The 25,881-nt window shown below is 36.0% G+C and overlaps 1 protein-coding gene across 20 annotated transcripts in view; it reads right to left on the bottom strand.

Annotated features, from left to right (window-relative positions):
* Positions 1-25,881, bottom strand: part of ZNF644 (zinc finger protein 644) — a 71,306-nt gene that overhangs the window by 5,090 nt on the left and 40,335 nt on the right. For 5 of the 20 annotated variants that reach the window (XM_079313598.1, XM_079313601.1, XM_079313597.1 and 2 more), the window contains one exon: positions 23,709-23,764. In XM_079313598.1, the coding sequence (XP_079169724.1) occupies positions 23,709-23,764 (56 nt within the window). Of the gene's footprint in view, positions 1-4,373; positions 4,497-6,622; positions 7,015-7,049; positions 7,656-7,825; positions 10,855-11,767; positions 11,874-23,708; positions 23,765-24,621; positions 24,642-25,881 lie in introns of those variants that run through there. The other 15 variants (XM_079313605.1, XM_079313591.1, XM_079313602.1 and 12 more) reach the window with 9 other exon arrangements.

Here is a 25,881-nt window from a genome sequence, read left to right as displayed (position 1 = left end):
GTGGGTGGAAACATCAAGTCAATCACAGAATTGCCTCAGCCACTGCCTCCCCATAAAGTAGCCATGTTCTGACCAAAACTCAGTTCCTGCTTTTTCTATGCCTTTACTATAACAAAATATGACCTCTTTAGAAACTATATTTCTATATAGAAATATATAGAAGACACCAAGGATAATTTAGCTCTAGTAAGCTGCATGGAAATTGCAGCAAATTGCTAGAGAGATGCAGGAATTACCTATCCTCAACACCTACTTTGTAGGTTTAACAGCTTCCAAACTTTCATTCCTAATTCTCCATAAAGGCCTATTTCTTTTCAGAAGAACTCTTTCTTTCAAATTTGGCCATCTGGTGTTTCCTAGTTGATAATTGAAAAACTTCTCGTATACATCCATCTCCTCAAACTGCTGATACAACATGATGGAGAAACAACCCATTTAAAACAAAAGACTACCAAAGGAATCTCCTTGAGATACTTATGTACAATTTCAGACCACACTACTTAAAAAAATATATGCTAGGTAAAAACACTGCATACATAAACCTCTGCGATGACTTGTCAAAAAAGACTACAAGCAGATGAGCATAAGTTACAATGAGCATGACTAAGTGAATTAGGTCACAATTACAGGCCCTTTCATGCCAGGACACTTGGTCTGCAGCTCCAAATGAAAATGCTTTGCTTCCTGATGTCCTCTAACATGCAATGTTCCTTATTTCAGGAAACCTGAAGCTGGGTCTTCTATTCACACTTCATTACTTTTGTCAAAGTGTCCATAAACTAAAACAAGTTGAATAACTGGACACAGAAATTGAACTAATTAATAATTTGAAAACACTGCCAATTAAAAAGTAAAAAAACAATGAATTTTCTTGTACATTTAGTCACTAATTTTTAAAATTCAATCACTTGCACATCCTTATCACTCTGCACAGTGAAGTACAATATTAAAAAAATCCCTATCATTTGCTCCCTATAGGATTTTATAGGATACTGAAAATTAGCTCATCATGCCAGTTGATTTGTTACGACTGTAACAGCACAGAATAATGACACACAAAGCCAGTGGATCTCAGATTTCTGCATACCTGATATGCTTCCACCACAAACATCCCAAAGCTACATGTTTGACAAAACAACATCTGAAATTATGTGAACACATAGTAGCCCTCATGAACTGCTACCTCAGTCACATTGTTGGATTGAAGGCCAGACCCCTTACTCTGTACATTATTTTTCCCTCCAAAACTTCTACAAAGCAGTCTCCACCTACAGAAGCAGAGACCAAAGAAGAAAGTGGTGATTCCCAGAAGATGAAAGCCAGTAAGAAGAGATTGAGCATGTGAAGAGTCAATAAAAAGAAGATGTAAAAAAGCCAAGGTGCAAGAAACAATCAAGAGATTTAGGAATAGCCAGGGAAGGAGGGAGCAAGAGAAGCCCAGAGAGAAAAAAAAAGAAAGGAAACTGAATATACAACTATAACAAAGAAAAGTGAGATGCATTTTGAAGATTTTGTGTAAGTTTGTCCCATGGTCTAAAGATATTAGAAAGAAGCAAGTTGACCACCTGCTTTGAGAAACACCAGTGTGTTGCTATACATCAAAACAGATATAAAAGGAAACTAGTATCTACTCAAGATGAGCAATTAGATCATTACATTGTGAAAAACTGGACTGAATAACAACACCAAAAAAAGTTCCAGCCAGACATCGGAAGACACACATATTTTCTCTACAGTAGATCTATAAAGCATTGGTATAGTCACAAATAAAGTTTAATAAAGACTCAAACAGTCAACAGCCCAGGAACTTGCATTTCTAGGATGGTTTTTTGAGACCATTATCCAAAGCTACCATTATACTTAACTATGTTGACTATACTGCCAGAACTGTCAAATTGCATTTGAAAAGAAAAATAGGCTAAGATTTAACTGAAGAAGCAGGGCATCTGCTAGAATAACAATATCCTAACAGTCAATATCAAAAACACATGTAGACAAATGGAAATTCTGAGACTAGTACATAATACTGAGATTAGTACATAAGCTAATGTAATGCTCAGAAAGGTCTCACTTTGGTGGCATGCAGAGATCATATATTTCTCATGTATTTCTCTTAATAAACAGCCTAGACAGGTCCCATAACAACTGCCAGATAAAAGAATTAATGCATTCAATGTTTAGACACCATTATTTCATTACAGCAAGAAACTGAGAACTATTCAACTGATGTGATTTATTTTTGGCAGTTATGTTTGCTTTAGAAGATATAAGAAAGACTCAATGAGAAGGAACATGTATAAACACGACCTCATTGTCTCCATACAATGGCTGAAGACCACTGAAGGTTCAGCTGTGGCTGAGGCCCAACTGAAGACATCTCAAAATTGCTCTCAAGCACAACCACCCTTTAGTAAGAAAACCTGAGATCTACCCAAGAGCAACACTTGTAACAAGTGTGTACTTGTGTGTACTTTAAAACTAGTGTGTACTAGTGAAATCTTGCACTAAAATAATTATCTTCACAAAACTTATGAACAGAATATCAAATAGAACAACAGATTAAAAAGCGTATTTTTTGGTCTACAAGTCTTGCATTAAGCTTGCTTGAATGAGAAGGCAATGAGCAAAGTTTACAACTTTCACAGTTGCAGCAGAGAAAAGACTAAGATACTACAAATATACATTGGTTGCATGATGTTATAGCCAGAACTCAACATTGATTCCCTAAGTCAATGGTTTCAGTGACAGGCCTTTATCTATTTATCTGGCTTAGCTCCAGCTTCTGAGAGCAAAAGACTTTTTTTCCAAGCTTTTGTTTCCAACCTAATTCAAAATCAGCTTCTAGGTCCAACAATACAAGACTCATGTACATCGTGTTTTTTTCCATTCTTTTCAGAAAAGTGGTAACTCTTCTGATGACTATGCAACCACTTGACTAGCAAAATATGTTTCTTAGAGAAAACAAACAAAAATCCCTGAAAATACCTAAAGAAGCTTCTTTCACTTTTCCCACTTAGCAAAAGGGAAGCTAGGTACAAAGTGCTTGTCCAGGATTCAATCTCTGTGTACTATCCTGTTTGCCAGCATCTCCTTCACTGAATTACTGTTAAGTTATTAATGTACAATTTAAATATCTAGCTATTGAAAAATACTTCCTCACTAGATATATAATAAAAGGAACTTACCACAGAGCTAATATCAAATCACAGCAGTGGTAAATAAAGTTCACTACCATCACCCTTCCAATGAATAAATATGAAAATTTTCAGAAGCACTGACTAAAGGCATATTCTTCTACATGTTAGGTATTACTGCACTTCCTTCCAAATCTGACTTCCTTCCAAATCTGCTTTATTACAGCATTAATGTAGTGCAACACAAGACCTGGCAGACACAGGCCCATATTATAAAAGCATTTATTTTAGCCTTCTACAGAAAAAGTTTGCTACTCAGTTTGTCATTCTTAGCATAATCAATTACATTTGCAGATAAAAAAAGGATTACGCATTTTCCAAGAACATTATGTAAAAGTCTGTGTTTGTTGACACAGAAAACTGATGGCTGCCCTTCTTAATTACAGAATATTACAGGCTTCATATCTCCAAATTTTCCTCATTGCATCTCTGCTCCTCAATTTGCAGATGATCATGTGAAGTTCCACTAATCTCAGCAATAATCCAAGTAAACTCACAAAGTGCCTGCAGCCAAGCAAGCTGCAGGTCTCCGAAAACAAGTCAAAATATGGCATATCAGAATTTCAAAATGAAGTGTGTTTTAATAAAAAACATTAATAGCAGTGCCAAATGCTGTACTACCCTCACTCAGTGTCAGAGCAGGTAGTTTTTGGGTTATGAGCCAAATGAGATATGAAACCAATGACATATAGTACGTTGTTAGAAATATACAAAGTGTAAAATTACTTGCTTTTCCTATTTTACTGAAGTATTCTTTGCAATTGTATGTACTAGACAGTAAAAATTCTGTGAATCCTGTGAAAAACTACTTGCATCGTTGCTTTTTTTCCTCCCCACCACTCTAATTTCTGAGATACTTTAAAACACGTCATTGGAAGGCCAACTATCTGGTTTGGAAGCTTTGATATTACAGGAGAATGAATTTAGGCAACCATCTCTTAGTTTCGCTTACATACCTTAAGTGTTGGATCCAAAATCAAAGACTAAGAATGAAAATCAGACATGAGAGTGGACAACAGCAACATAAGTTTTCTTACAGGTTGCTGAAGTTTTATGGCAAATAAATTGTTTACCAGCAGTAGCTTCAAAATTATTTTGAATTAACATATGCTTTTGTCCAGTCTGATGAAGAAAATGTATCATAGACAGACTTGCTTTTACATCTGTAACAAAACATACCTGTCCCAGTCAAAAGTCCAGCACTCTTCTTTCGTGCATAAGCGCGTAAGTGGTTGGACAGGCTAACAGCACTTGTAAACGTCGTATTGCAATGCACACACGTTCTAAGCTTCACAGGCATACCTATCATTCAAAAGAAAACTATAATCCAGTTCTCTCTTCAAAAAATGAAATTCTCAAAGCGTTGTAAAAAGTTTTCTGCAATAAAGATGGTTTAAAATATATTCACTGCATTGACGCGATTGTTTAGTATATTAGAAGGATCCAAGTTAACCGTTATTAGTTTTCCACCTAGTGCTTTAAGCCAAACCATGTTATTTTGAAAAAGAACAGAAAGGAGGCAACTTGAGCCCAGTAGGCTACTCTGCTTTTAATACCTACTATCAAGCTCCTACAAATCTCCACACAATGAAGCTCTAATTCCAAAATACAATCCTGCAATTTGAATAGCACAGTTCTGTTCAGAAATTTCAGACCTTTCAGAATTTCCGATAAAGAGAATTTGAAAAATCAAGTTGACAAAGTGGTAATTAAAAGTGTTTTACCTGTAAGACCAAAGCACTCAATACTAAAACTAGGCTGCTGTTGAAGGCTCAGAGAAAAAGGTAGTAAAACACACCACTGAGCATCTGTTAGACAAAATATTTTGTTCAGTGCATTTTCTATTCATTACTTTAGATGCACAATTGATAATGAAAGTAAATTATTTCAAGTTTTTTGCTAAAATGTTTGTGCTAAATAAATATCAACAAAGCAACATGCTATTTATCACACGAAAACAATGAAACAGTACTGAATTCCTCACTTACAGACGAAGAAACCATTGTAACTTATCTCCTGCTCAACTTCACCATAACATTTTTCCCTGCATGTTACCAAAGATATATTGTTTTGGTCAACTAATATTTCAGGATCTCTACTAATAAATTATTAGAAGAATAAATGAAAAAGCTAAAACTACTCAGCTGAAAAGTCTCTGCAGGAAAAGAAAGAATGCTATTCTCCAGCAGCCCACAGAAGACATGCTGTTTTTTTCAGGCAAGTTACAGAGGAAGAACACCTGGTTGGTAAAAGCCTTTTTAAAACCAGAATTAGGAATATTTGCCCTTTTCAGGAAAACCAGAAGATTTTCAACTTGATGTTAAATATTTTCTGATTAACTCAACTGGCACAGTGCGTTAGTTATCAAATTCTGTTACCTCAGCCACAGATAACTATTGGGCCCCATTCAGACTGTTAGTACTATGTGAGCATATGTTTATTTTTACTTGGCTGTTCATCATAACCAAACAGGTTCTACCTAGTATTGAGCAGTAAATATTACACAGAAAGCAAAACAGTGTCAGGTTTGGCAAGCTATTCCAGGAGCATTGTTTTTCAAATCATTAAACCTGTCAGATACACTTCCTTTATTAAGCACTCTCCAGTCTTAAGGGATAACCACAGACGTACAGAAGACATAAAATGTAATTCTTTCCCTCTTCTACCATGTCATCTTAGAAAGCCATTTTTCTTAAGAGATTTATTGCCACACTTTTATAGCCCCCTAAAAGAACTTCTGAGCACATCAGATTGTTGGGATTTTTTTGTTTAAAGGAAGAAAAGAATATAGGTGAAAAAGTACTAGGCACTGCCAGTTTTACTAACCTGATTAATAACAAGAAAAGAAACAGCATCAAAAAAAGGGGTATAAAAATAAGAACCTGCTCCTCAGTCTAGAGAATCCTGCACTGGTGGTGTCCAACCAAGAAACCAGCAAATGCAACCTCTACATACACATTAAAAAGGATGTTGTATGAGTTCCCCAACACTAGAAATAATTCTCAAGTGACAAGTAAGTTAAAAACACAACCCTAAGAGCCTGCTCTAATAGAGTCTGTATACTAATAGTATACAGAGTAGCTAGGAAGTTGATAATAGAATTGTTTGATTAGCACAATTCTCAGTGGAGGGACAATCTAGGTCCTTATGGGATCAAAGGCCGTGCATTGGAAACCTGCTGGCTACAACTGTATGCCAACAAAGCTTGAACCAACACAGGTTGTCACTCAGGATAGACAGGTCCTAACAAGCATGAGTTTCTCACAGTAGCCACAATTTGCAACAAACAAGAATTATCTATGTTGTAAGAGTATGTTGGCCTAAAACCATCAAAATTAGTTGACAGTGATTCACTAATTTGCAGTATTATGCATTTGTAATGGTATCAACAGTTCTGTTAGTTTGAGCAAATGCTGCCTTGCACAAACCTTGAAGACTTAAATGCAGTATTCCCAAACCAGCTGTTTTAACATCCAAAACCAGGGTTGCAAGCCCAAACATTTCAGAACTGTTAGTCTACCAAATATGCATGGAGACACTTCAACTTGTTTACTGCAGGATGTGTCTTCTTCCTCACTGAGGCTCACTTTGTGTCCGCTTTCAATTTGCATGCCCAGTCATATGCAGAACAGGAACTATATTCCGTGCAAAAACCCTTCAGTGCTGCTGAGGGGTTTTTTCACTTTAGGAAAAACATGTCAGAAAAATTTGCTGTGCTACCTCTTGCAGTCAAGTGTCCTCTGGAAATGAAACAAGAATTAAATGAACAGAATCCCAAATAAAATACTCTGCACTTGTACATTTTCTATGAATTACATGATTCTTTGGAAATGTTGTCAAGAAACACCTTCTTACCTGACTGCATAGTCAAGTCCATTTTTTGTGGCTGATACATCAATGGACTGTCTTCATTTAATGGAAGAACACATTTCTGAACAAACCTCTTTCTTGCTGTTTGATTATGAATTTTTTGAGGGGAAATATGAGGATTCCTTTCTTCTCCTAACCTCTTGTTTTTCAGGAGTTCTATCAGTGTAAGTGACTGATTTCTTTTTTCATCATGTAGTACTGCTTTTGCTTCATCACATTCATTCAGGAAACTCAGCCCTTCTTCTTCCGATGCAGACACAGATATATCTTCAGTCTTTAGGCCATTATGGTATGCTTCAAGAGGTATAACATTCTGAGATAAAAAGTCATCATTTGATGCAAATTTCTGAGCAACAAATGGTCTGGGAATAATACGGCGACTGTTCAAAGCCTTTAGGATTTTTTCATACTTTTCTTCATTTTGCATCATCTCATTCAGAACACAGATGGGAGACTTGTGTGCGTCCCACTTGGTTTTGCCAAGCCTCTTCAGGTGTCCTCGCACGTGATTAGACAATCCAATTTTAGTATCAAACCAGCCACCACAGAGCTGACACGTATGCTCAGAGGAAGTTTCAGATTTCTCAATTGCTGCAAAGAAAATAATTACAATGTTTTTTGACAACTATATACAGTTAAACATGACAACTGCAAATCACAAGAAGAGAGACTTTATAACAAGACGAAGCAAGTTCAGTGCTCAGCAAACCCCTTTGTCCCCCCCTTTACTTCATACCCAAATAAAAAAAAACAAATCTTACCTTTTCTGACACGTTTAACAGGAGTCCCTGTTCCAGCTCTTTTAAAATGCTGCATTTTGTCACTTGTTGCTATCTGTTCTGGTGAAACAACGTGACGGGCTTCATAGCTTAGTCCAGCTCTGTGAAGATGTCCTCTGACATGATTGGACAAGCCAACACCTGTTTCAAAGGTTGCTGGACAGTACGGGCACGACTTCTTTTCAAGTGACAAATCAGTCCAATGGAAAACTGAATTATGCTTTGGCAATGCTGATCCTACATTTTCTAAATTCTGAGGATCATGCAAATCATGCAAGAAGTTACTACCCTCAGCATCTTCATAATACTCAAAATAAAAGCCATCATTCTGCTCATAACCAAGTGAAGATTTATCAGCAGCTTCATTATCTTCCATTTTACCTTTGAATATGGGGAATAGGTTTACATGCTCCTGATTAATATCACTGTAAGATTCATCCTCCACAGACTGTGTAGTGTAATCACATAGTTCAACATTTTCCCATGAACTTTCATCTTCCGTTTCATAGCTGTCTTTTTTTTCAGCAGAGTTTAGTTTCTGTAAAACAACAACAGTCATTTTATGCAGAAAATCTGGATAGCAATCCAAATCATCTCCTGTAACAGAGCCTTCCCTCTTGGATTCTTTAACCACTCTTTTTACAGCTACATGCCTATGATCTTTACAGCCTTCTGCCCTTTTGCAATCAAGGCTATTTGAATCCATGACAAAACAATTATTATTTGATGAAGAAAATAAATGTAAAGCATTGACAGATTTGGACCCTTCCTTTTTTAAATGCAAAGGGTAAGAGTCACTAGATTTTTTAATAATCCTGTAGTTTTCATATTTGTGTCTATATAAATAATTACTTTTTTTGGCACTAGCTTTCTGCTTTGCTGCTTGATGAAAACATTTACGTTTTTGGTCAATGCTACTTCTAATAAAAAAGTTCTTGTTTGTAGAATTTAGATTGCACACACTTACAGATGACTGTGACACGCTTTTCCGAGCCTTCTGTATCCTGTAGGGTCTCTTGTGAAGTTTTGTGAAGTTACTGGACTGTGAAGTAGAGCCAAATGATCTTTTTACATCCTGTTTTAAAGCAGAGTTCTTTGGGAAAGTAGAAGAATGTTTGAACTGTTTTGTCCTGCTACGAAAATCTAAAGATTCCTCTATTATGCTGCCTTTTCTTTTCTCTAGTCTAAGATGGCTACCAAAGGGATCAATGCATGATGCTGAATGCAAATATGCCATGTGTTTTTTTAAAATGCTTCTAGCTGACGTAGCAAATGGACACAGCTTACACATATACGTTGATGACTTTCTTGAGGATCCTAAAAAAGGATCTTTCAAGGATGTCTTTTTCTGGGTTTTTCTCTGGGACAAGTCGCTACCAATAATTGAACACTTGACTACTGCTCCATGAGCAATCCCTCGATGGCATTCCAGTTCATTTTCTGTCACAGCCATGAAATTGCATTCCTCACAACAGTAGTATCTTTTATCTTTTTCATGGGTCTTTGCATGCTGCACAAATGTTTTGGGACAATTGGTACCAAATACACACTGTGGGCATTGTAACCGTGCACTCCTACCCTCATCCTGAAGTTCCTTCAGCTCACGGATTTCTTCCATCAGTTTCTGCCTTCTTTCCTGGTGAATTATCATATGTTTAAGAAGCGAATTACGATCTCGAAATGTCCTTCCGCATTCCCTACACGCATAGGGCCTGGGGACATTGAGATGCCGGAAATGACTGTTCCCATCTAAGTGGTACATCATATGCCTATGCAGGTGTTTCTTCTCTCTAAAATTCACATTGCACTTGGTACAGGGATAAAATGATGGTTCATCAGTACTGAAAGTAGATGGTGGTTCAGAATCATTCTCTTCACATTTGTTTTTCAAAGTATTGGATAGAAAAGTGCTAGTGTGAACAGGAGAAGTATCTTCTGCACAGTTACTAGTGGGACTATAAATGAGCTGCTGGATACCATCAACAGTTTCCAGCTCTTCATCTGTGGATTCAGGCTTTACTTTACTCAATGAGTATTTTTGTGGTTCTACTATTTGTAGCTCCTCATTCTGATCTAAGAATTCAACATTTAATAGTTTTGATTTACTAGGAATACAACTGGTATCATCAAAACAGTCTTCAGTATAACGTGTAATTTTACTAACATCCATTTTCCTTTTTCTCTTCTTTTCTACCCCTACCTTACAGTGAATGGGAGACTTCTCTATTGTTTCTTCATTTGTCATAAGAAACTGTATAAACTCTTTTTGTGGATCCCAGCTAGGATCACATCCCGATCTGAAGCCACCTGTACCTGAGGAAATGCCTGTTAATGTATCATCACAATCATCTTTTAATAGTAAATTTTTATCATCCTCACAAACTTCTACTTGGTCTACTAAAGTGCCATCTACACTGTTTCCTACTGTTTTCTGTGAATCACAACCAACTGAAGCAGAGGTAGGTAGATTTTTAATGGAATGAGTCAGGTTCTTAGCATGTGCTACATCAGGTAACAAAAATAAAACTTGGTGCTGATTTGATTTCTGTGTTGTACTCTTTGCAGGCAGCTGAAGATCATGAACCACTGTCAAAGTTGAGCAGGAATCTGTGAGATGACCTCCAGGCTGTCCAGTGGTTAATGAAGCACTGCCTTTATTCATAATGGAAGTCTTTGTTGAGGTGGAGTGTGAAACTGGTCCATTAACAGCAGTTCCTCTAGACAACATAAAGTTTTCACTAGGAACAGTAGGAGCACCAGTGTGTATAAATAGAGAAGCCTGGCCTCCACTTAAGGCTTTTTCAGATCCGTCCCCTGACAGCTCCTCAGTCAGAGTCAATGTGTTGTTGTTCTGAAATGACGAGTCACTCTCTTCTGGTTTGGGAATGCCACCTTCTTCCTCAGATACAAAATTATCATCACATAGGATTTCTTCTTCTTTAGCACCAGTGACGCCAGTATTTATCTCTAAATCATCCATATTGCTGGTCAGTCAATTAAATACATTTATACTAAAAAACAAACAAGAAAAAAATCAGGCAATTGCAGAAATAAATAATGACAACTTTAATTTACAGCTTTTCTTCAGGATCACTCTTCACACTGTAATCTAAAAAGATACTTTGAACTTGTTAAAAATCTACTTTTCATTTAGGATATCCAGGACATTTATAGTGAATCAATGAAGCAATAAAAAGTATATAATTTTTGTGCTATGCAATATTAATAACCATGTAGCAAACTAATCACGGCCAAATATTTCAGTTTAAAGAAGCCCAAGACCCACACACAAGCAAGATGGGGAAATTCAGATTGTCAAATACATTTTCAATGTACATAAATACAGATTATTTTCAGTTGTTCTCCAGAAGTAAAAGTAAGGAGTAAAGGCTACCTAGACATCTACTAGCAATACTGGTTTTTTTAAACATACTTTCTTTAGGAAACTAAAACAGTCTTTACATTTCTCAAGGCAACACTTTCTTTGAAGTATAAAACATTTCATTAGGATTTACCTATCAGATTAATCCAGAATCCATGACACTAACAATATCTTCCAGTACAGAGAACTACTACATATTAATTCCCTGTGGGTGGCCTTGTCTTTCTACAATGAATAAATGACTCTTATTCATACATCAAATCATCTATTCAATGCTTAGCGAGCACAGAGGAGCTGCCTACACATGAAAATCAATGTGTGACCTGGCATTCACTTTTCATACGGGTCCTCAGAACACAGTGAGTATAAGGCATTAGAACATTCATCTAGGAGTCAGGATATCTGTATTTTACAGAAATCAAATATTATACCCTTAGAGAGTACTACTCACTTGGATCTTTTGGGGGTTTGATTCCTGCAACCACATAGTTTCAGTTACTAATTAATATTTTGAACAGAACTCAGTTATAAGGAGTTATTACCTAGATTCTTTGAATTAAGATGTTATAACTCACAACTAATATCCATGGCTTCCTGCAATGGTCCTTTATTGAAATCCAGGAAGACCACTTTGGACATCCTTTTTTCCTAAGGAGAAAAAACAACCAGGTTAAACATCACCAGTTTCACCTTCATGCATAACGTTTAAAAGTATGTCCAGTATTTTCAATTCAACGGAATGACAGCCATCCACACAATTTAAAGCCAACTATGGCTTCATGGAAATTCCCTATTATTGCACTTGTTTTGTTTCAAATCAACAAAAGGATAAAACAATTATTTAACCTCTTCTGAGTTTGCAAAAAACAAATATAACTATTGTAAAATTACTTCTGTAGATACAAGTAATTTTATTTGGAGTAGAAAGACAAGGAAATATTAAGTCATTAAAATATATATTTCCTTTGCTACTCCATCACTGAACTGGCCAATTTAGAGATAGAGCAATGCTCACATAAGAGCCATAACAAATATTAAAAATCTGTGAAATATTTTATTGTATTATTATCTGTAGTGTACCTTTACGCAAATGTTTTACCAAACGCCCCAGTTTCTCATCTTTCCTTTTCTTAGATTTTTGCTTTTCTTTGCTGTTTTGAGATGGGTCATTTTTCACTATAATAACAACTTCCAATAAGATCACATCCAAAGCTATCACCCTAAAATGGTGATAATGCACCACCCAGCAGGAGTCTTTACATCACCTACACAAGTTAGAAATGGGCAGTGCAAACATGTGCTAAGAATCAGTAATGCAAAAGTCAATCAAAAGAAGTGAAGCCTACAATGATGCACAACAGCTACAGCAATTTTACAACTCAATAATGTAGGCTTCATATAATATCAGGTAGTATAAAAAAGTATAGTATAAAACCGTTCACAAAACATTTATAAGAAACTGAGCAAGACAATTTTGCCTGGAAGATGTGCGTTTTGCTTGGTTTATTGCTGCAAAAGCAGACAAAAGCGTGCTCAGTCAATCTGAGAGCCTGTATTAGCTTTTCTCAACAGGAAGCAACCTTGCTAACGAAGTGGCAAATTCAGTGTTAATGAGTGGCTTCACTGTTACCACCTCTGAGGTAAAACGTTCCATGTTCCAAGTTCCACCCATCTGTTCTGGTGTGAGGGGTTCAGAGGAAGAACAGACGCTTCCCATTTAAAACAACTTCATTGGTACCCCCTGAACAGCGGGGAGGCAGACTGAGAATATTGTGCTGCTTGGAGATTGAAATCCTCATTATCAGAATGGCTCCTCAAAACTTCTCACAGGTTTACAAGATGAAGACAAAACTATGTTGCTCTACATACAAAACCATACTGCTAATGAATATTAGTGTTAAAGCTGAAGTTAAGAAGGTGGCTAGGACACCCTGTGGTCACCATTAAACTGAGATTCTCTTCAGAGTTAGAGATATCTAAAGCATTACCTAACACAATCTTCTAAGAGACTCCTCTCCATACTGTGTATTTATAGAGATTATGAACTATTCCATATGGGTATGATTAAGAAGTCTTCTATGTAAATACAGGTATCCCTACAGATTTCAGTCTTCGAATCAAGCCTGAAATGCTTTCTGTTTCAATAATATCACTGCTACATTTAAAAAACTTTCTGCTAATGATAATTTTTATTCTTATAATCACTTATAATTATACTTTTTAGCTATCAAGGTGCCACAATGCACTATTTTTTTGCACAGGACAACAATAAAGTTAACAGTTTTAACAGTGTGGCATTAGAGAAAACAGAAAATGCATTTTTAAATTAAATTTTTAAATTATCTTGTGATAACACTGAACCAAGATGCAATGCTTCAGTTACATTATATACTGCAGGTGTCAGAATTTACGCAGTGACAGCCATAGGTATAACTAGACACAATGCCATGTTTTTTGAGGAAATGTTATCATCTAACTTGTCTCGTGGGGAAAAAAAGAAAAATCAATCGCAACTGAGATGTAACCAAGGCTAGGCAATATTCTTTGTATGCTTCTATAAGTTTTAAAAATTACTTTCTCTATGCCATATCAGGAATACATTATTAATTCTGTCAAAACATTTAGCATTTAATACTTGGTGTATTTGAAAAATTAAAAATTGAGATCAAACCTCCAATTTGTTGAAAGTATTGCTTATCATATCCACTACCAGGACTATATTACCTCAACTAGACAGTTGCAATTTTTATTTAAGCATCTAGTGCAATATATCTTGGAGATATATACATGTGAAAATGGTGATGGGAAGTGTCCAGAAAAGCCTGCACAAGCATACACAATCCTTTGAAACACACTTTATCTAATGGCTAGGTTAAACTCAGTTCAATTCTTTCAGTTAAGCCTAGAATGACTGCAGTGCTCTTAACAGTGTTATTCTCAGTTTACATGCTATGCTATTTACTATACAGAAATTATTTCATATTCAAAAGTAGAAACCAATTATTTACCCAGCTAAGCCACACTCCACTCCCTATTAATTAATTTAAAATCTAGCTAATTTTAAATACTGTTTTTATTCATAAAGTATCAATTTAAAAAATCATAATGTGTTCTGCAGATATGACTGCCTGTGGCCAGATAGTCTAAGCATTAAAAAAGTGTAAGGTCAGATCTATCTTCAAGCTGACACATCATAATTTAAATGCCTTAAGCTAATCTTATTGTCTTAAAAAATCTTGAATATCAGTATTTTTGCAAACTATCAGCACTTGCTATAACACCCTTACTACACCACATCTTGAGGTTACTACAGAAGAAATGAGGTGATAATTGCATATTAACATAATTATTTGGTAATCCCTCCAAGCAGGCTTCCTAGGTCACTCAGTAATTCAGATTAGATGCAACCTTCCTGTCATCAGATCTATGCTGTCCACTTTCTGTTCATTAATAATTCTTTTTGATAGGAATGTACTTAAACCCATTGTTCTATGTACATTATTAATTGTATTTATTACCAGTAGGTTTATGACCTTTCCAAGTTCTTATTTCATAAGCACAACCTCCACTATGCAGTAGGATCACACACCAAACTAAGAGCACTGCCTTTATGCAATGCTAGTTCAGTAAAGCTCACACCTCAGTGCCAAGCACATCATGCTGGTGCCTATCAGCAGTTGTAGGCAAGAGATCTGTCAGCCTCTCTTGCAGGCCCTGTGACATTTCATAGTGATTTACAATAAATTTGAAAGCACACTGGAGCTGAAAAATTAAAACAGAAGAATTTAGCTGAGCTTGTAAAAAGCGTGAAGTGCCTTTATGTGTTCTGATACCAAGTTTCTCCTGAAATCATAAATATGAGCCAATGAGCTAAAAGAGTGACTATTAAGCAAAAAAAAAGAGAATCCATCTCCTAAGTGGTTTGAATTTAACCAGTTTAGCTAAAGAAACTGAAGAAATAGTCTTTCAGCAGTGCTGTAACAAAGGCAAAAATGTCCTTGTCTTATACTAAACAACTCATCATAAGTCAAGTTCTTTAGGCAGATATGCGAATAATCAGGACACTCAAGGGATTGTTCAAATATTCAAGGGATAGGAGGGGTGCTTCAGGTTTGCACTGCTCCCATTTAGATTTTTCATCAAGACTTCATAATGTAAACAGAGAAAACTAACAAAACCTACAATTTTTTCAACAAGTGTTCCATAATAAAGCTTTCTCAAGTGACAGATTGTATTAAAGGTGATGGAACCAAATTCAGATTTTTAGGCAACAGAATACCAGAGAGAGTTAAAGTACATCATGGAACAGGACTAAAAAGGTACCTCCTTCCATTCTGCTCCATCACACTCTATGCTTTAAAACCTTAATCATGGCAAACATCAAGGACAGAACTTTTGCCAAAAGAGAAAGGCTTAAGAACCTCTGGAAATGAAGGTTTGTACAGAGTAATAGAGGAACTGGTAATGGATCAGCACAAAACAGCCACATCTTGTGAAAAAAACCCTTAACCCTTAGAATACAGCTGCGTAATATTTTTGCCTCTTCCATATAGTAATGCAGAGTTCATGCCTCTGGAGCTTTGGGCTAGCAATATTAATGCCCCAAATCTATAAATTGATCATTAGAATATATACTACTTGTTTTCCAGTTTGTTTATTTTTGAAAAGCTATCCCAATCCACCCTTCAGATGGAAATAAAACCACAAAGCCTGACAACTACAGGACGAGTCAGTGACCCACCTTGCCATCCCTCAGCTTCTATTTGTGTTTGCAAATTAAGTTGTTGAAAATACATTTCCTTCTGCACAGCAGAAACACTACCTGTAGACTGCCTTACTTAGCTTTGAAATCTACAAATGAACACTTCTGCATTTTTTCAAATTTCTGTAGTGAAGAGACAACTTGTTTAATATGCGTAACACATGAGTACTGCCTCCCCACACCTACTTTATTAAGTTATTAATCTAACTACAACATGAGGAGATCCATTCAAAACTAGTTATTCTCAATACAATTCAAATCCACAGCTGTTCACGTAACAATACAAACACTGGAAAACTCTCATAGCTAACTAGACTGCCGTATCAAAAATTTTTAAAGCAGTATGAAGTTTTACCAATACATTTGTATTATATCTATATGTTACTGCCACCCAGAGTATAACCTTTTTTTATACTGTTAGAAGGTTCACTGAGTTGTCAAATCCACAGAAAAAGGTGACCATAGAGAAATTCTCAGTTATAGAGAAGCCATTTTCAGTAAGATTATAATTGGGAAGATCAAATCCAAAGCACTTTTTCAGAAAGTAATTTTCCTTAAACTTAGTTCCTAATGCAACAAGATTTTCAAAAGCTCTGTCAAGAGCAGTAAGAATACCAAAAATTCCTTAAAAATGTCAAAATTTCAGAAACTCAATTTCTAGTCTAAAACATCTAAGAATGACTCATGTGAAAGGAAACTGAACAAAACTTAAGAACAACCATCATAAAATTAAAAATCACAAAAGAGAATTCCATTACTGCCACCAACCATTCTTAATATTACTTCTCTATTATTGATTTGCTTGGGGAAATAAGCCAGTTTGTCACAATGGGGAGCATCATGCTAAAATTCAATACTGAAATCAATAATAATAAATGACAGTACAATTTAAGTGCCACAAGAACCACATGTATCACTATTAAAAAATACTCCTCTGGTTTTAACTGCTCATGCAGCAGTTTAGGATGGTTTCATTGGCAGGTGCTTTTCAAAACTGAACTACATATTTTTAAAAGATTACTAGCCAGAACACAAAACCAAGATGTTGAAACTGGTAACTTAAGAACAGTCACATACTGTCTGGCAACTCCACAGGCTTTGTAACTCCTGCCCAGAATTCCACAGCCCTGTTCAAAGAGGACAGACAGGTATTTGTCTTCATGTTCCTGCAGCTCTCTAGTTTGTAATTTTAGTAGTGCAATGTAGTTTGAATTGTACTGCCATTAGCTCTACTAGAGATGAGAGCTACAATCAAATACTGAATTGTCCCAAATGCAGACATACATAGTAATGACTAGCAGTATTCCAATAAAAACACAGAAGTACTAAAAACACGGAATTAATGCTCTGTGAAAATACACACCATGTCTCTTCTGAACTGCTCCCTTACTTTTACATGCATAAATTCTCTTCCTTGATGCCAACTCATGCATTCTCTCTAAAGAAACTAAATGTCTGAGAAAACATTATTAATCTCTTTTAACATCATTACCTTTGTTTTTCAGTGAAACATATTCCTAAGCCTGTAGTATAGTACAAAAAATTACTTTTATCTAGACACACACAAAAAATAATTTTATTAACCAGCAGCATTATTAAAACCAGAAAGCTTTTCTTCATTACAATCTACAAATAAAAGCCCTGCTCCTATCCTTGCTGTGAGGCATCTTTATCACACTGCCAAAATTTAAGGGTTGTCATCAGTGGCACGAAGCGTGCAGGAATCTGTACCCTGAGGCTGGTACCAGGTCCCACACTGTTCAATATCTTCATTACCCACATGGATGATGGGGCAGAAGGGACCCTTGGCAAGGCTGCTGATCACACAAGGTTGTGATGCCATTGAGAGGGACCTCAACAGGATGGAAAATGGGAGTGAACAAGATGGTTACAGGCTCCTCCTCCCAAACAAAACTATTTAATGATTTTTTTAGTACCCTTAGCCACATGGTATCCAAATTGTTGCTTATTTTAGTCCTCTTTAGAGTGCTCCACAATAGCTCAGGCTTCCACAATTTTTCAGTTGTGAAATATGAATATAGGTATGAAAGTATTTTTTAAAACTCTGAATTTATCATTCTGACAGCTGAAGAAAATTACACCAAAATTATAAGGCATATGGTAAAAGCATGTTTGCTCTATCCCAAATTATGCAGAACATATTGACAGCAAAACTATAGTTTGATACTCTTCTCCTACCTCTATTCTAGGGATCCTGTTTTCCCAAGTTCTCCCACTAAATAAAACAATGTTTTCACTAAATAGAGTAGTATTATCACACTCAAATTTATAAACACGTATTTCCCTAGTCCCACCTCATTTTCTAATTGCATTTCTACAACTTTAGATTTTACACAGGGTGAATCCTTCTTCTTCATCACCACATACTTAAATACCTTCCCGATGTGTCACACCTCAGAAAGGCTTCTCAGTCAGCCCTTCAGGCAATACAGTAAAAGTATTTCCTCCTTACAGAACCCACTGCCACCAGCAATGTTATCTCCAGTCACACAGACATTCCACAAAGAGACCATGTTTAGGAAAGTATCTGCACTTTGCCAGACTTTAAGATCACCACTACAGCCCTTACATGGGGCATTATACTAAAATTAAAGAACCTGCTGACCCCTGCAGAAGATTTTGGCTTGCAGAAAAGTATTTTCAACATGGCATCATACACTGTCAAATCACTGTGCTATTCATTGGTATTATGCTTTTCTTTGTGGCAAAGTCAGTTTAAATAATTGCTGCTTTCTTCCACTCTCTCAAGTTCCTTCTTTCAGACTTTATCAACCATTTCATTACCCTGTTTAAAAGGCTGGGACTCAAACACCGCTGAATTGGCAGAGTCGAGGAGCGACACTATGGGTAAGGGCACAAACTTTTACTAGCTCTGTTGACAGAAAAATCCACTGGGCAATTTTTTCCTAAAATCTATATGAATAAATAAAAAGGGAAAAATGTAGAGAACATTTCATAAGGCAAAAAAGAAGCTTCAACAGTCCTCTATTAAACTGCAGAATGCAGCACTACAAGGAATTCTACCATGAAGCAAATTTTATGTTATAAAATTACTTGAGCTAAACTACTCAACTGAAGAAAACTGCTGGAAGTAAATGCTAAAATAATTCAACTGGGGAACATTAAACACATCTTCTGAGAATACTATTAACACAAGCAATACTCTTAAATTGTGTATTAGACATGATAGCCAGATTTTCCATAGAGACATACAAATGCAAATCCTCCCAGTGGGTTAAATAAAAAGTCTTTTCATTTCTAAAACACGTAACTAACTTCCAAAAATTTAAAAACTAATCTGCTCCTCCTTAACCTATAGTTTTATAGGATCAGCCACCTTATCTGCTCAGACACAAGTCCTTTTAAAGCCAGGTACTGCCACCAAGTGGTGGTGATATCTGGATTTGCAAACCTAATTTTTCCCCATGTGTAACTGAAAAACATTCCTGCAGCTGCAAATATGAGCAATGCTCTGCTAACACAAGACATTCAAAAATTAATAAAAGTAGAACTCATATATCCAAATCTAAAACTGATCTTCAATGTAAAACAAAGGCCTTTCCAACAATTTGGTCCTTTTGTTCAGACATTGCTTGTAAACAGTTGGGTAAAACCTTTTTTCCAACACAAATCCAATATATACAAATAAAACAATTAATAATTAGGTGTTTTATGCAACTTTATGCAAATCCCCAATGATTACAACTGTATCACCAGAGAGGTCTTATTTTCAGGGTTTCAGGAAAAAGTGAATTCTGTAACAGACATAAAATACATCTTAAGGTATAAATATCCAGCTTGTTATCTGGATAAACTATCCACCCAAACTACATCCATCAGCATGTAAAGATAACAGACTGACAGAAATTTTTAGAAATCATATATATCTATTTTTACAGAAGTATTTCACTAGTTAATTAAACAACAATGTTGGTTACCTGCATGAACTTGTTGTGAAGTGCCAATCCAAGAGATTACAGATGAACACTTGAATGACATGATGCTGCTGCATAAGGGATTTACCCAGTGACTTTCTTAAAAATGATATTAAGAACACTTTAACCCAACTAAAACATCTTGCAGCTTCAGAACAATTCTGACCTTATTTACAGTTCTAGTGAATAAAAGTTGCCTTTTTTTTTTTTATCCAGCATGACCTGAAACACATCTAGCAATTTCTCATGATTTTTGCTTTTTTGGCTGATAACCACTTGCTGTGCAAATGTTAATGTAATCACAAATTTCAAGACTAATGTAAAGAGACTTTTTTAACTTCTGAAGCATGGTACCCTTCCAATTCTAAAAACACTGGCTGAAACAAAAACTCTGCTTTTACTAATTTCATTCAAAATCATAGAGTAATTAAATACACTAGTGATATTCACTCATCCTTAGCAGCAAACTGGCTCTCATCCTGTGTTCTTTCAATTATCAAGGATTAAAAAGCTAGTAAGATTCTAAGCAGCAGTACCAAGTAAGGCAAAAAAAGCCATGTCATACCTTTTCAGATTAAGAACAAAAAATTGTTGACTTTGAGAAGGTGATTGTGCTTGCTGCAGAAAATACAAAATCAGAGCTTTTAAAGGACTCAAACCTATGTAATACCGTACATGACCAGAAAAACATAAATGAGAAGAAAAGCTCGGGTCAATCCACTAACACTTGGGGTTTGTTTCTTTATTTTTTTAATTTAAAACAAAAAAGACATCACCTGAAGTGATTAACAGTATAAAACTCAATTTCATGGATAACATGAACAAGACAAAAATTATAAGAGATCCTCTCTGAGCCAAAGAAACAAAAAACCCACATACTAAAATTAATCCTGTGCAGAATTCTGTATATAACCTATTCTTCTTCAGTATTCATGGTACTATTATTCACTAATTACATCCTTCTACTATTAGGTAAAGTAATACTAAATACATTCAAGGCAGTTTCTGGAAGCAAGTTTGGTTTGTTTGGTATCTAAAATGCTTAAAATATGACCTCACTTCACTGTACGCACCTAATTACAGGGAAATCCAGCACAAACATGTAAGTTCTGCAACCTATCCTGCTGCACTTTTAACACATTGAGACCAAGTTTAGTTTTTCCTAACTTTCCCCTGTATTTAATACAAGACAGATTCTCCTGTGGAATTCAGAAATGCAGTCTGTAAATCAGAAATTTTAAGAACAAATACTATGGTTACCCAAATAAAGTATATTCATTGTCTGCAAATAATATCTTATACCTGTGTGTTTTTAACCAGCAACAGTTTTCTTTATTTATTTACAAAACTCAGGATATGGTATCATTTATATTTGCCTCAGGAACACGACTGATTTGAAATTGTAAGAACAAAACTCCAAACCCTTAACAAAAGAAAACAAAAAAACCCCAAACCCAAACAACAATAACAACAAAAAGACCCCACCCTTTATGGAAAGCACACTAACAGAGTCATCAGGAAATGCATTATGGTCAAGTGTACAAGTAAAATGCTTGAGCAAATAACTAAATCACATTTTCAGCTATTGCTTTAAAAGACATAAGCTTACACAAAAAGACAAGTCTGCACAGAGCTGTGGGAGTGAAAATTATTGTTTTGAAGTCTCTGAGATGCTGCAGCCACCACACTCATGAGTGGAGACTGAAGACAGAGGCAGCTGGGGAATGCAGGCTGTTCTTGAAAATGAACTCTTTCAGTCATCCCTGCTGCCCCTCTCTGAGCCTTGTTCAGCTGTGTTGTTTTTCATCCACCAGTCTAGAAGAAGCTATATACATTGCAATGCAATTCAGCTATGGTACACCACAAATTTGTAGAACTGGATCTGGTTTTTGTTTTGTTTCCTAATAAAGCACAGTAATTTAATTGATTTACTGACTATTCAGTTGTCATTGTTTACTGAACTCTGAGAACCTCAAGATTTCCTCCAAGCAACAGCAACTGATCAAACGTCATTACACTGTTTCCATTATTCTTTTACACATTTTTCTGTCCTCCTGCTGTGAATGTGTTCTCTACAGGAGTTCTCCTCACAGACAGCTTTTTCCTACTAAACACAGATCATCACCATTAAGGTCTTCAGAGTTTCATTCAGAAGACTTCATGCTTAAAATACACAGCTATTTATACATTAGACTTTTCAATTAATTTTGTGTACTTGAACAATTTGATAACACACAAATGAAAATGAAACAGAGCATAAATGTCAAGCTTTAAGTACTGAAAGCATTAGAAGGCACAAGGAACAGTTGCAATTTTACTGTTAATTCAAGTCCCTTTTCTAGCCATCATTCTTGTCTTACACTCATCCTTAGATGAAGTATTTCTTTTTGCAGAGTTATATCCATTTGTTTTCTCAAAGCAGCAGATTCCAGAAACCAGTAAAGTCTGGCCAAGGCAGTAAACATCTTTTGAACATAAGGATATGCGTAACACAGCAGTAGAGCTTATTTTTAATTATTCATAGTTCAGAAGACTATTAATAATCAAAGTTCTAAATCGGTTATACATTAAACAGAAGATCAACATTCAACAGAAGAGTGTTATTTTAAATTCCCCACAAAGCATTCTTCTATAATCAGTACTTTAAAATCGACAGCAACAGCTCTGAAGAAGTAGTAGTGGAACAGAAGATATGAATAAAGCAGTTAATGTCTATTTTAAAATGCACATACCACAATTTCAAGGCAATATTAAGTCTACATATTAATTGGAGCTTGGATTTGAGGAAAAAACTCATTTAAGCAAATGGGATCTCCCTCTCACCTCTTCAAAATATCAAGTCACTGCAAGCAGCCACATTCTGAGATGGCACATCAAACAGGAAGCAGGAAACTTAAGAACACGGCTTGGGTTTGTTAGAGAGGCCTCTGCAGAGGAGGCCATCATGCCATTCTCCAAAGCAGAGAATTACTGAACTGTGGGGCCTTACCTAAAGATTCTCTTGAAAAACTCAAGTTAAAAAAGATTAAAGCTCCTTGTTGCACATTTCACATAATTATATGGAGACAAGATTAATTTTATAGTTCAAATTATTCCTCAAGCAGCAAGTAAATGGAAGAGAAAAAGCAAAGCATCTTAATTCTTTTCCTTAAAATTACAGAGGAAGGGGGTGGGGGAAGGAGGAACACACTAGTTACAGAACATTCTTCCTAGATGGACACTTTGCAATTGCAAATGGACACTTCAATTCTTCCAGCACTAAATCTCCATAAACTTTGTCTTTCAAATAGGTTGCAAATGGGTTCCTGAAGACAGAAAGAGGGGGGGAAATTCCAACAGAATTTCATTGTTTAACACTTCAAATGCTATTCTAATAGTTGGTCAAATTTCCTATGCAGTTATTTATTTTACAGCATGTGCAAGTTTAACATGCTGCTTTTACAGTGCGAATTACACTTTCAGTACTTTGAAACCAGGTAGATAACATGTAAAGGACAAAATGAATTTAAAATGCTTACAATTTTGGCTTTCAGCTAGCTAGCAGAACATCATCATCATATTAAATAAAGGGGGAAAATCTTTTGTTCCTCTTCTGGTTTTGTAGACACTACACGATCACAGTACATATGCTGCACACATTATAGTCATCAAGATACAAATTTCAAGAGGATTTTCACTGACCATTTTTCTGCAGGTTTAGCAGTATATGCAAATAGCATTTTTTTGGGAAAAAAAACCCTCCACCAACACAAAACTCCTACTTACCTTTTCTTGTATGATTTACATTATGCTGCAAGATCCACTTCCACATCAAAACAAACCTGCAAAATAAAATAAGAACTTACTGTACAGGTGCCACTGTTTCCTGCTTGTGTCCTATACTATCAGACAAGACAGGCAAAGCAGTGAGGTAAGAATCCACAGCCATTAAAGCATTCTATCTTTTTGATCTCAGGGTAAAACTATCAACCACTATTTCAGTGGTCTTCTTTCAAATGTGTAATTTCCAAATAACATAGCTACTGGCATTTTAATAAAAAAAATCTACCAAGAAGTTGTATCAAATACACACATGCTATTAAATTAAGTGGGCAGAACAGGGGAAAAGAAGTTGCATGGCAAGAAAAGCCCTACATTTGCTGCTAGTGCCTTCAAAGTCAGTTATTTCAAAGTCCCTGAACAAGGAATGATGCACACAAAGGAAACAGTTACAAATGAAAGCTTTAAAAAAATCTTTTTAGCAAAAATTATCAGCATATCTGAGATTAAGTGTTGGAGGACTTTAAGCCTGAGCCTTTCTAATTTCTCACCTTTCCTAAGGCAAAGCTGTGTTTATAATTCTAAGGTTAGCTGGCCCACTAAAAAATTTATTTGTCATAATGAAAGCTGATCAATGTTAGATGAACTTGTTTTGCTCATTTATCTTTAGAACTAACTATACAAGGTCATTTTTCACTTCCTATTTGGAAATTCTGAAGAGACTCCAAAAGCAACTGAAGCTGCACAAAAACAACAATGGATTTGTGTATGGTATCTCTTCAGAACTGGGTCTACTAATAACAACTACTAGCATAGAGCTTTACAGAAAGGGTGGGCTGCTCTTATCTAAACTAAATGTTTAGGCATCATCAAAGTTGACTCTGAATTAAGCAACTATTGTCACACACACTATCCCTACCTCATTTTATTCACGCAGAGCTTTTTGAATCAGAGTTCCCCAATTAATCTGCAACTCTCTCAATACCCCTTGCCTAAATTACAAAGACAGACAGTAAGGGAAGACAGACCTCTCAAGAAGTCTGACTGGATAACATAAAACAACAGAAGTATTTGAGCTCCTCTTCCTAGCCCCAGGACTGTGCCCCAAGTATCACACTGAACTGTAGCTTTATGAGTGAATGCTATTCAATACACATACTAATTTCTCAAGTAAGATCTGGAACAGATACAAATAGAATTCTTTGGTCAGACTTTAAAGTAATATTCACCTAGAGAAGCAGAAGTGTTACTTTCAAACAGCAGTGGAGCTCTACTGTATGTAGAAAATAATAACTACAATTATATGCCCACAAAAATAACAGCTTCCTATATACAAAGAGCCAAAATACCTTTCAAAAAATGAGAAACTCAATGGTCATGGCTTTACATGATCAAACATCATGATGAGCACTAAACCAGACATCTCAGTAAACCTATGCACTTCTGGGGAGTGACAACCACAGTCTAACACTTCTCTCATTAAGAACTACAACCCCTGCCCCCCGTGCAAAATGACCTCAACACCCACATCCTCTAAACTTTGCAATTAACTAAACATTTGCAATAACTGTTCTCAACACAGATTTCCTGGCTCGTGACTCAAGTGCAGACAGAATCTTTCCATCAAAGGATTGTGCCCAGACAACTGCAGATCACTGGGGTGATAGAGCAGTACAGTGCCATACACCCACCACACTGTCACAGCCTTTCCATAGGAACACCTTATTTGGACCAATCAATCGACTTAGTATAGGGCAAGACTTCCCATTTTATGTGAACAATCTATCTAGAGGACATGTACTCTTGTACTCATTGAAGGTGTACTTTGCAGATAACTTAAATGCAAATACTCTTGCATTTTAGTATTCTTTGGATCACAGGAAGCTCACAAACCACAATGGGGATAAATCTGGGGTTATTCTACATTTGGCACAGAGGGAAAGAAAAAGAAAAGGAGAAGATCGGCCATCCTAATTTGGATATTGTCCAGCTGAAGGAGAAGTGACAAGTTTCACAAAGAGATCACCAACAAATAAACTGCTGAAGGACCAAAGGGCTGGTCACTGCAGCCTTGCATCAAAAACTTCAAAGAGCCCTACAGAATTAACTTCCCTTTTTGAGATTTCAAACCCTCTGATGTACAAAGCTCCACCCAATGGGTGATGGTACTTGCACTGTC

Source organism: Erithacus rubecula (assembly GCF_903797595.1).
Source record: "Erithacus rubecula genome assembly, chromosome: 10".
Lineage (NCBI taxonomy): Eukaryota > Metazoa > Chordata > Aves > Passeriformes > Muscicapidae > Erithacus > Erithacus rubecula.
This window is presented reverse-complemented; position numbering and strand designations above follow the sequence as displayed.